This window comes from Cyclopterus lumpus, chromosome 18 (assembly GCF_009769545.1).
Source record: "Cyclopterus lumpus isolate fCycLum1 chromosome 18, fCycLum1.pri, whole genome shotgun sequence".
Lineage (NCBI taxonomy): Eukaryota > Metazoa > Chordata > Actinopteri > Perciformes > Cyclopteridae > Cyclopterus > Cyclopterus lumpus.
Window position 1 is genome coordinate 14,792,004 of NC_046983.1, and position 12,087 is coordinate 14,804,090.

Here is a 12,087-nt window from a genome sequence, read left to right on the forward strand (position 1 = left end):
GAGCAGTCAGTTGGAAACAACTTAACGGTTTATCCACATTAGATAAAACACTTTATTTGGAGGTCAAACTGAAGTCAACACACCCTGACTTTGATGTAAAGTTATCGCGTTGCATCATGGGAAGTAGAGGATCCAGCATCTGAAACTAGAAGGACACAAGGTGAGCGCAGACCTCCGCCAAGGCCGATTCCCATAGTTTAAAAATGAACGCGTGTATCCAATCCTCAACTCCTTGGTCCATGCTTCACCCTTCCACCAAGTTTCAGGACAATCAGGCCGGTTTTCTGTAATCCTGCACAGCACAACAAATATCAAACTAAAAACATGAACACAACCTCCTTGGTGGAGTAAAAAGGCAGAGTTAGAGAGTTGTTTGAGAAGGAAAACCGGTTGTAGAAACAGTACAAATATTCCACACCCTCCTTATCTATGCAGAGCACATGTTTCATTTAGCAGCTTTTATCTGATGTCTGAACATAACGCGTGTATTAACCCAGAAGGGGTCCTTTACATATATAAAGTTCCATATACAGCTTTATCCTTGATTTTAACTCATGAAGTCCCTAAATGACACCTACTGAACATCTTGGGGGGTCATGTGACAGGTCATGTGTTTTTGTGTTCCCATAACATTTCCAAGATGTCTGCACCCATTTAAGAATTATAATGCTTACATAACATGTCCTGTATTATACATAGCTAGTCAGTCTCCACACCGGCCTGCAGATGTACATTAGTTGGACACTTGTTGATAGACAGGCAGACAGGCGATTCTACAAGCCATTCAGATTGGGTGTTTGTTCATAAAAAAAAAGAAAATGTTATATAAATGTTGTGTTATCAGCTTGTTCTACTGCCCCCATGTGGCCAGAAACAATCACTGAATGCAGCTGACATCCAGAAGGTAGTGTAAAGAAAACAAAAGATGGAAACACAGGACTTGGTCGCTGGTCAGAAGCTGGTGTGGTGTCCAGCCGTGAAGGTCAGTTGGATTCAGGAGTTGAGGTTCTGGCTCGGTCTGCCACAGCGGGGCCCGTCAGCTCTAGTGGATAGGAGGAGACTGTGCAGATGGACTGGGAGTACTGAGGCTCCTCCTCACAGGGTTCTTCACTCAGTGCCAGCTCACTGAGGTGGACACCTTCCAGCTCCGCACAATGCGGACCAGAGAAGAGCCTCAGCACCGCACAGACCCGGGGAACCTGCAGCACAGTATCTTTGACGGTAATGATCACCACCAGGCCCACCAGCAAGTAACCTGCGGAGAGTAGAATAAAAAAATTAATGTCCAGCCTGTCAACGTGCATATTTAGGGTTTTAATAAAAATACAAAAATATTTTATTATTATTCATATATATATATATATATATATATATATATATATATATATATATATATATATATATATATATATATATATAATTATATTGACTTCATTCATATTTTCTTAAAGCTGCATCAATATTTTGGAGACATAGAGTTGATTTGTGTATATTTACACTCCCGTTAGCTCCGGCTTTGGTCTCCACCACCTCCTGAGACAAATAGCTGCTCCACGAAATCCACTAGTGACTTTCTCTAAAAACAGCTGCCTGCTGCTGCTGGATACACATTTGTTTGCGGCAGAGTTCACGGGCCAAAGCTAAAAAGCTCCGTAGAGCCGAGGGGTTCTGGAAAGTGGTCATTCTCTATGAATTCTTTAATTGAAACAGTGCATCACAATTACTTGCCTTATGATTATAGTTCAAGGACTGGAAAGGTACACAAGGTCGAGTGCTAGAATGTGGATTGAATGAACAGAACCTTAAATTGGCCCTAAAGTGAGAGTGCACACACGAGAGGTACACCAGCCATAACCCAAAGTGTGATGCCAGCAGAATGCGACATCATCCGTGGACAGACCACCGGGCTGCACACTCACTCAGACGCATACTCCCACTTGACCTCCTGGCGGAGATTAACACAAACATAACGTGTTCGTAGAAGGACATCTCCACTTACAGGTGGTGAGGAGCTGGAGCATCTCCTTGGCCGTCGGGCCCCAGTTTCTCCCCAGAGAGTTTCCTCCCTGGCCAACGGTGCTCAGGACCACAAAGCAGAAGAAAAGAGCATCCAGGAAGCTCCAGTCAGGCTGCAGGGCACACAGCAGGAGGGCGGGGAGGAGGAAAAGGAAGGAGAGGACGAGCACGGAGAGGCAGGCGGCGTGGACCAAGATGGCCCGAGTGTAGGGCAAACCCCAGTGAGTGTGCAGGTGGTGGACCGGAGCGTGGGCGACCGCCGGGAGGAGGTGGTTGGAGAGGAGGGTGAGGAGGAAGAGGGTGAGGGGGATCCCCAGGGCGCAGTAGAAGATACAGAAGAGCTTGGCTTCATCGGACTTGGGGGTGTAAGAGTCAGAACCTGAGGAGGAAGAGCGGGGAAAAGGTCTACAGGAAAGATTGCCATAAATACACTTTGAGGTCAAAATCACAATCATGCTGTCGGGGACACAACAGGCAGCGATGAGAACAGATGACATCAATAGAGAAACATTCACGAGTTGCTGCCCGATTTGAAATCTCTTGAGAGCACCTTACCCACGGTGGTCAGGGTGACGATGACGAAGTAGAGCGTCGACGTGAAGTCGTAGCGGCTCTCATTGCCGTCGGCCTTCAGAACCACCACGTCGCTCCGGTGAGCAGAGAGCGCCCTCCCCAGCAGGGCGTTCAGCCCGCTCTCCCGGACGCAGGGGTTGTCCAGCAGGAAGGACCGACGCAGCTCCTCCACCTCGGCCCTCAGCTCCGTCTCCATGGGCTTCTCCACGGCCGTAAACACTAGAGCTCCCAGCAGAATGAAGAGCAGGTAGCCGAGAACCAGGCAGGCAAACGCGTTGAGCCGGCAGAACCGGCCCAGCAGAGGGGCCATCGTTGTGTTTCTCTCCAGACTGAAACCAGACACTGAAAGCTAGTTAGGCTTTAAATATTTAGAGCGGTAGCACCGGTCACCGTGGATGGATGACTGAACGGTTCTACAAAAGGCCCAAAGAATCGTACCAACCAAGAGACTCAAACCAACTGCAAAGACAATAAATTGGGTCGGCTGTAGCTCATGGGGAAAGTGGTGGTCCCGTAACCACAAGGTACCCGGTTCCATCTCCGTTTCTCCCCATAGGTTCATGTTGAAGTGTCCTTGAGCAAGGCACTGAACCCCCAGTTGCTCCCCGAGCTTCACTGCAGCCCACTGCTCCTTAATAACTAAGGAGGGGTCAATGCAGAGAATAATTTACCCACGGGGATCAATAAAAGTGTTCATTATTATTATTAAATATACTAGTGACCCTGAAGGGGCAAAACAAACAAAGAGACACAAACTGACTACATAGAGAAACAAAACCACTACAGAGACACAAAAAGAGTCTTGCTCCTTTGTAGCGGAGGTAGTGAGACTCGTCGCTCAGTCCACCCATGCAGGTCACAGGTCCAATCAAAAAGGAGAGATCAGTTTAAAACATTTAAATAATACAGACCAGCAAGCGGGGTGGACCCAAAAGGATAAGAGAGGGTTTCAAAACAGAAAAGGTTTTATTCAATGAAAAACAGCAGCTATGTACAAGATGTCAAAACACGTGGAACACGTGCACGGCTCCTCGGCAGGTATCCAGTAACCACTCATCCCTCATCCTGGTCTCTCTCCTGGGGGGGATCCAGGTCCTGGTCTGAGCTCTGGCTCACAAGCCCTTAACCTCATCGTATTCAGAGGAGCATATGCTCAAATCATTAGTTGACTAATTAGTTAACCGATATAAACAAAATAATCAAAAAGATAAACAGTTTTTCTGATAAACTTATCTTTTGAATCATGTCCCAAAAACATTCTCTGGTTCCACATTCACAAATGTGAAATGCTTGAATATTGTACTGCGTTTTAATTGTTGTGGTCGACACCCGTTATATTAATACTTTTTATGTCACTATAACAGTGTCTATCGCGCCTTTTGTTGACTCAGTGAATTATGGTCCAAATGTCATTTTCCATCTTAATAAAACAGAATCCTTGCTATGAAAATATCACAAAAGACTGATTACTGGCAGCTGAAGTGATATGACTATGTAGTTATAAAAATATGAGTATGGGCATGTAGAAGTCTGCAGCAGTTCCCTTCTCTAGAGAGGCAGGTGAAGGGAGTAATGGGAGCACGCCCAGCGGCGCACGGGTTTGCCCACCCTGCCGATCACAGGCAGCTTGTGGGCGTAGGCCCGTGGCGGGACGGCAGGAACGGGTGGAGTCGGGGCGAACGTGGTCTGGAAGGGCCGGCGCCTTGCAACGGCGACCCCTTTGCCGCCCGCCGATGAGGAAGGAGAACACAGGAAGTCCCGTCTGAGGGGAGGTGAACCGGGCTTTGGGGAAAACATCGCGAGACGGGCCGGCTGGCCGCTGACCCGAACGTGACAAGGAAGATTTGGAGCGCTGCACAGAGGAGGAGGAGGATGAGGAAGAAGAGGAGCGAGCTAGGGATCTGAAGAGAAAAGAAAAGTCCAGAACAATCATTACTGAAAACCCCCAACTCAATGGTTTAGTCTTCAAAAGGGTTTGCTTTACCTTCCTGGTCCGGTAGATGCCAGGCTGGGGGGGGGCGGGTCCGTACGAGGACTCCCATCTTGCCTGGGGCTGATATTGAGGTTGGCGGTCAGCTGAGGCATCTTCCGGGCGGTGTCGGGGTTGGAGGCGGGGCCACAGGGTTCCTTCCTGGCATCACCGAGCTGTGACGGGGGGCAGGGAGGGTAGCTGCCGAACCCCGGCCCTGTGCTAAACCGGACCGCCAGGCTGTCCCCGAAGAAGGAGTAGAGTTCACAGTACATGGCGGGGAGAGGGACCGGGGTCCATTCCTCCCACGGACAGCCGGCCCCGCCAGCCTGAAGGTGGCTGGCGATGCCCAGGGCGGCCTCCGACAGGGGCTCTGGGGGAGGACTGAGGCCGGGGGAGCTCACCCTGTAACCCACAACACCCACAGCAGAGCCCGGCTGACCGCTGGAGCCTCCGTCTGCTGGCTGAGACAGAGCCTTCATCTTCAGCAGGCGCTCCACTGCCACCTGCAGGACAGACAGGAGAACTCACACTCAACAGATCATCACATATAGCAATGTGATGTGGTACCAGACTCTGTGTCTCTGTGGTACCACTCTGTGTCTCTGTGGTACCAGACTCTGTGTCTCTGTGGTACCACTCTGTGTCTGTGGTACCTGTCTCTGTGGTACCAGTCCGTTTCTGTGGTACCTGTCTCTGTGGTACCAGACTCTGTGGTACCAGACTCTGTCTCTGTGGTACCAGACTCTGTCTTTGTGGTACCAGTCCGTTTCTGTGGTACCAGTCCGTTTCTGTGGTACCTGTCTCTGTGGTACCAGACTATGTGGTACCAGGACTATGTCTCTGTGGTACCTGTCTCTGTGGTACCTGTCTCTGTGGTACCAGACTCTGTGGTACCAGTCTAGGGAGGGAGGGGCTGTCGGTTTTGCCGACTTTCTTGCGAGATTTAGAGACTTTTGGAGCGAGTGCGGCTTTTAGGTTGGATCTTTTCGTTGTTGTTCTTTTAATGAAAATGAAGACCGGCATGAGTTTACACGAGTGGACATGGATGATAAAGGAGCGGGACAGGGGTTCGCCTCAAAGAGATGGGGAGTGACAGTTTGGTTTTCATGAAACGGTGGAGGAGATGAATATTTGATCGCTGCAAAACAATATCAGTGAAAACAAACGGCTGCATGGTGGCAGGTCACTGGGGGAGGACGTGTGCTGCGGTACGCACCAGGATGGCTCCGTAGACCTTGTGTCCGTCTGCTTTGACCTGGGCGTTGGACACGGAGTAGTCGTCCAACACGGCCTGGAGGTTGGCCCAGTAGGCAGGGAGGTGAGGAAACAGCACTCTCTCTACAGCCTACACCCCCCCACACACATACACACACACACACACACACACACACACACACACACCTTATTCAGGAGACGAGCGCTAAATGTCATTGGTCTCAGATTTACAGAAACAGTGAACACACCTTCCACCCCAGAGCGTGGAGCCCACCACGGCTCCATAGTGAGAGCAGAGTGGTCTCACCGGGTCGGACAGGACCTTCTGGAGCGACAGCAGGATCTGGTGGTAGAGACCCGCTCACCAGATCCCCGTGAGTCCTGGAGAGAAAAGGCACCCAAAGAAACCGAACGCTGAGACACGACCCACATGAACGTTGCCGCTGGACGTGTAAACCGGCAACAGGTTGCTAAATGTTTGCCGTGAGAGCAAATTTAGAGATGTGTATTATTATTATTATTATTCGATTTCAGCTGCTCCACTGCCCTTAAGTGGAAACAAGAAACAATACGCAGCCAACTAATTAGAAAGTAATGTGCATGATGTTTCCAATCAAACAGAAACCACAGACTCAAGCTAGCCTTGGACCAATACCCACTGACCCATGTGACAAAGAGGTTCTGGCCTTATGATTAACATTCCAGCCAGTGAATCTCATCCAGCTGCCACTTAATTATTATGTTGATTTTTAGTACAAAATCCAAATACAGTCCATTGACTATCACGTGAAACAAAGAAAAGCAGCAAATCCTCATATTTGAGATGATTGAACAAAGTCAAATTATGGAAATTAAATGTTTTATTCATTTTCTGTTGATTGACTAACAGATTGATCCAATAGTCGTCTCAACTCTGGTCTTGGCCCCCTCAGATATGATGAAACTACACTGTATATTTACAGAACTACATATTTGAATTCAAAGAGTTTCATCGTGCGTAATACTGAGATAATACTCCAGACACGCGTACGGCTCTCACCAGAAGATGTGGCTGAGGAGCAGGGCTGCGTAGTCCCGCAGGGTCCAGTGGTCGTTGAGCGGGTTGATGGAGGCGGCCAGCGGCTCCAGGATGCAGTACATGACACTGGAGACGAGGCTGCGCACATACGAGCCCAGGTACAGGTAGGGGTTCTGGACCAGGCTCTTCACCATGTGGAGGAGCCTGTTGAGCTGCTCCAGGTCGTGGCTGACTGACTTCACCTGCAGACACGGACACACAAATCAACATTTCTCACAGATCCGTTTGTTTACTTTGTATTCATCTACATCATAAAAATATTATCTTAAATTAAAAAATGAATCACACAAACAGGACATTTCCTTCAGTCACTGTTTGTGACTGAAGGAAGACAAACCTACCCCGCTGATGACATAAACAAAGTATGGCAGAAGGGCAGCGATCTTGGAGTTGGACTGGAGGTCCAGCAGAGCCACCTGGAACACGAAGAAGAAAGAAGAAAAGAAAGAAAGAAGGTGTTAGAACGGACCCCACTCATCAGCCTGGACAGACCGTATTCCCAGGTTCCGCAGCAGTTTTACCTTCATGAGGTGGGGGTCCTCACCCAGGATGGCCCGGGTTATCTGCTGGTAGTACTTCAACAGGTCGTCCGACAGAGACTGCACTGCTGAGGGAACTAGGACAGTGAAACAGTGAGGGGTGAACACGGCACCCTCCACGAACGGACACACTGGTCACATGCAGGACGTTTGACCTTTGCTTTAGACACAATGAGAATCAATTAGAAGCTCAACGTGAGACAGCGTTTCTGTGCCTGAACGGCACACATTTCAGATGTAACAGGTGGAAAATATGCTCAAATTAATGCTTCCTTTAATCTAGTCAGAACCCTGGATGTTAATAAGGCAACATTAACCAGATATAGGATTTCAAATTTAACCACTTCCTCCATGTTTTTTGTGGCTTATCAATACGCTACAACACACTCATCAAAAAGTTGAATACTTTCATTCACAAGTAAAGGATTGCCTTCTCTTTCCATTCATTTCCTTGATGTTGAGCAACCCCGCTGACCCTGTGTGTCGAGCGTTCATCACGTGTCTGAGTCTCACCTGTCCCCTGGGGCTCCAGGTTGCCTTTCCCATCCAGGTAAGACACGTTTACTGACCAGAGAAGAAATCAGTGAACAATGATGAGTAAAGATACAAAAAGTAGTGTCAGCATCAAGGTTACTCCTGTGAGCGGGTGATGCGTCTCATACCTCGCACCATGGTCTCAGCACAGCCCTTGGGGATGTTGGTGGCCAGAGCCAACTCCACCAGGTTGATGTCCCGGTCCTCGATAAAGAAAAGCTCTCCTTCCTTTGCTGGGCGGAACGGGAGAGCATCCTGGGCCCCATAGCCACATACGGCCTGAAGAACACAGGAAGATGAAGCAGCTGGAGACACTAGCACTAGCACTAGCACTAGCACTAGCACTGGCACACACACACACACACACACCACACACACACACACACACACACACACACACACACACACACACACACACACACACACACACACACACACCACACACACACACACACACACACACACACACACACACACACACACACACACACACACACACACACACACACACACACACACACCACACACACACACACACACACACACACACACACACACACACACACCTCTACGTTGCTCCAGCGCAGAGCTCTGTTGAAGTCCTCCACCGTCAGCTTCCTCCTCTTGGCATGTCTCATGAACTGAGAGCTGCTCTGTGTGGGTCCACAACAGTCTGTTAGAGTCACGTGACAGAGACGCGTGTGTGTGTGTAAATGCTGGTAACGCTTAACATCTTTTCAGTATGAAGACAGACAGCCTGCCAGGGCGCACTGACCTGCGTGGCCTCCCTGAGCCGGTAGCACACGTCCTCGGCCAGCAGCGCGGCCACGTCGTCGCCCAGCTCCGCGCCTGCACTCTCCGCCATGAGTTTGACGGACTCCCGGGAAACCTCGGCGAAGCGGCGCTCGTCCCGGTCCGCCATGCTGGCAAAGCAACGAGCACCGCGCGTGAACACTTCGGCCTCACGTCTTCTGAGACAGCAGCTCTCCAACAAGCGGGTTGTTTTTAACTTGCGGTTCAGAAGATTAGAATCAAATGGACTCGTGCCATATGCCGAATTTACAAAAGACACACATCCGGTTGGTCGCAGGTGTTGCTGTTCCACAACAGGGACAATGAGACATTGTACATGAACTACTGTTCCAACAAGAACAGTGTCCTCATGCTAACACAATGAAACATGGCGTCCGTCTATCAGCTGGAACACAGTTCAAACGTGACTAGTGTGAACTTATTTACGTTATGGTGACGCAAAGACGACTACCACTGTATTAAGTTATCTAATGTAACGCTAGAGGGTAAAATACAGTGTGAGGCAACCAAATAGCGCGAGCAGCCTGAACCGTTACCGGCTGCCACCACGTGGATGCTACTAGCTTAAGTTGGACAATATCATGCACACCGTCACATAGTTGAAGTAGACTTTACCTTCTAGCTAGAACTGCTGGCGGCCGAGTAGCAGAACCAGAGGGAAAGTTTACACCGGCGGAGCTGCGCCAAACACTGGGCGCCCAATAATAGTGTCAAGATAGCGAGCATGGAAACAGACTTCCGTTACTCCCTTCAAAATAAGGTGACATCGGAGAGCGCATTCTGCCTATTTCTTGAGTAGGACGCTTTTCTGATTAATATATACCATAGCAACAATGTAAAGCGGTAAAATTGTATAGTTTTCAAACCGTTAAACTTAATCCAAGTGACTAAAAACGCACATCGGGTCCCATTCTTGGGACATATTGATATTTTCCCATTTCCGTATACTAGTGACGCGCCAAGCGGTAAAGGCCAGTGATTGGTTGATTGTATTGACAGAACGCTCAAATAAACTAAGTCCCGCCCTTTGTGTCTCCACAGGCGGCGGACCCTCTTAAAATCGGGGAATGTTTTGAGTGTTCACCCAAAGAGGAAAAAGTGAAATGCCAGAAATTGTAAAGGAGCCTAATTTATTCATAAGCCCAAAAAAAAAAAATTGTACATTAGAGTACAATGAGCATGACATCATATTGATGCAATGGTTTGCGGTTCTGCAGCTACACTTTTTTTTCTGCATCGCAGTCTTATAAAAAAGGTGATGAAAATTAACCATATTTTCATATGCTCCTTATAAATCTCACATTCTTACAGAGCTGACTGGGAAGGCAATTTCTCTATGGAGCTGGGTTTTGCACACTGGAGAAGTGTCAGGTTTAAACTGGAAACATTTACAGTCTAATACGTTATGCTGGAGCATTAAGACTTATTCAGCAGGTGATCAGTGCACAGTACTCTAAACACATTTTACTGGATACACAAACTTACAAGTTCCAACCATTAACAAGGAGAAACTAAAGACTGCAATCGCAAGGGTAGAGATTAAAATTAGTTTATTCGTGATTCTGAGGTCAGCCATTTCATTGACTCAGTTCATTAATAAAGTATTTACAACAGTTTAAAAAAAATTGAATTACACTCATAGCAGAAACTATAGTGATTCCAGAGACCTCCTATCCAAAACTATACCAGACCGCATAATCTGCAGTTAAAGTCCCGCTTGACCACAAGCTTTAAAATCAAACCACCTATAAAAAAAAATATAAATAAAATTCCCAGAGAGGGTTAAAAAAAAAAAAGTTAAAAATTTATAAAAAAAAGACATTAGATTTAATTGAGCGGTTGTGTTCAGTGCTGATGATGGTTCCAAACTCGGAGAAGACCCGGTTAGAGCGCCCGGTTGTCCCAGATCTCCTGGCCCTTGCTACAGTCCAGCTGCTGCAAGCGGATGGCCAGCGGCAGCAGCAGGTCGCTGAGGTGCTGACTGGAGAAGGTGAAGGCATTGTGGGCCGTGGCCTCCTCAGTCGGCGTGGCAAGAGGAGAGGCTGATGGAGGAGAAGAGGAGGTGGACGAGAGTGGAGAGGAGGAGGCAAAGAGGGAGGTGGGGGACGGTAAACCGGAGCTGCCGGGGTACGGCTGAGAGTACTGGGACCCCCCTTGAATCTTGTTGGGGAGGCCGTGCTGGAAGCGGCAGCGCGTGCCGTACAGGCAGAAGCCAAAGGAGCTGAAGGTGCGGCACAGAGCTCCACGGGGCTTCCACTCCTTGGTCTGTGGGAGGGGCTGGGGGCTGGAGACGGGCAGGGGAGGCTCCTCGCTGATGGGGAGCGACTCCGCACCGCTGCCGACGTCGCCGCCCTCTACATGCAGGAAGTTGCAGCGGGTGCCAAAGGGACAGACCCCAAAGGAGCAGAAGGTGCGACAGGGGACGTTCTTGCGGCGGCGCAGGGTGGGCCGCTGCTCGGCTCTGCTGTGGACAAACAGGCAGCGGCTGCCGTAGAAGCAGTAGCCAGTCATGTGGAAGCCGCGGCACAACTCCGTCTTGTACTTTGGGTGGTGGAAGGGAACGTGGAGCTCGTGGAGACCGTGGGCGAACTGGCAGCGCTCTGCATACTTGCAGAAACCAGAGGCGGAGTAGCTGGTGCAGAGCTCCGTCTTGTAGCGGGTGGAGCAGACACTATTGATGAGGGTTGAGGAGGAGGACTCTACGAGGGGGAGCAGGGCCTCAGCCAGGGAGAGGCCTGCACCGCGGTCCGACTCGTCACATAGCAGGTTGTCCACCAGCGCCTCGTCTTGGTAGGAGGGCAGGAACAGGTCGTCACTCCTGGTCTGAAGACAAGAAAGAGCTGGAGTTCAGCGTAGTACAAAGAAAATCCTGCCTTTTCTCCTCACTTCGGTCTTTAAGAAAAAGATGGCCACCATTATTGGCGTCACAATTCTGCCATTGGAATCACCTCTAGAGCACCTTTAAAAATGACGTGACTTGCAATTGTATTTATAAATATCCAAACCAGCAATAGTTTGTTAAACATTTAAGTTATAAACACATGGAGTGTTGGCATAACGGAATGCAAAACACTGTCGGCACTTCCAATACATCAACCTCTTATTTCGTAAAGAACGAGGCTGCAGCTAATGAATAATATGTATTAACCTGTAAACTCCCTAAATATAAAAAACGAGTTCACAATACAAATTCCCAGAAGCATATTTGAAATGTTATCATTTAAATTATTCTACCAATTACCTCAACACAATACATATACAAACATATACTTCACGTTTCAAAAGCCAGCTTAAAAAAAGGAGAATCATAATTAAGACCAAAGGTAAAAGAGACTTACCTCCAACAT

At 48.7% G+C, this 12,087-nt stretch overlaps 3 protein-coding genes across 3 annotated transcripts; all 3 read right to left on the reverse strand.

Annotated features, from left to right (window-relative positions):
- Nucleotides 1-526: 526 nt before the first annotated feature.
- On the reverse strand, nt 527-2,899 carry LOC117748167 (potassium channel subfamily K member 1). Its single transcript, XM_034557803.1, has 3 exons — nt 2,572-2,899; nt 2,000-2,395; nt 527-1,255 (listed from the first exon to the last, which is right to left on the reverse strand). Exons 1-3 carry the CDS (start codon nt 2,897-2,899, stop codon nt 984-986), a joined length of 996 nt encoding a protein of 331 aa, XP_034413694.1. The 3' UTR covers nt 527-983.
- Nucleotides 2,900-3,536: 637 nt separating this feature from the next.
- Nucleotides 3,537-9,642, reverse strand: taf6l (TAF6-like RNA polymerase II, p300/CBP-associated factor (PCAF)-associated factor). The gene is given in 15 exon segments (XM_034557583.1): nt 3,537-4,287; nt 4,289-4,490; nt 4,574-5,064; nt 5,778-5,906; nt 6,025-6,050; nt 6,053-6,134; nt 6,136-6,157; nt 6,816-7,036; nt 7,196-7,270; nt 7,376-7,470; nt 7,907-7,957; nt 8,056-8,206; nt 8,494-8,580; nt 8,703-8,850; nt 9,356-9,642. Coding segments are annotated over 14 exon segments (1,929 nt in total). The 5' UTR covers nt 8,850; nt 9,356-9,642; the 3' UTR covers nt 3,537-4,137.
- Nucleotides 9,643-10,624: 982 nt separating this feature from the next.
- On the reverse strand, nt 10,625-12,087 carry cth1 (cysteine three histidine 1). Its single transcript, XM_034557805.1, has 2 exons — nt 12,079-12,087; nt 10,625-11,563 (listed from the first exon to the last, which is right to left on the reverse strand). Exons 1-2 carry the CDS (start codon nt 12,085-12,087, stop codon nt 10,625-10,627), a joined length of 948 nt encoding a protein of 315 aa, XP_034413696.1.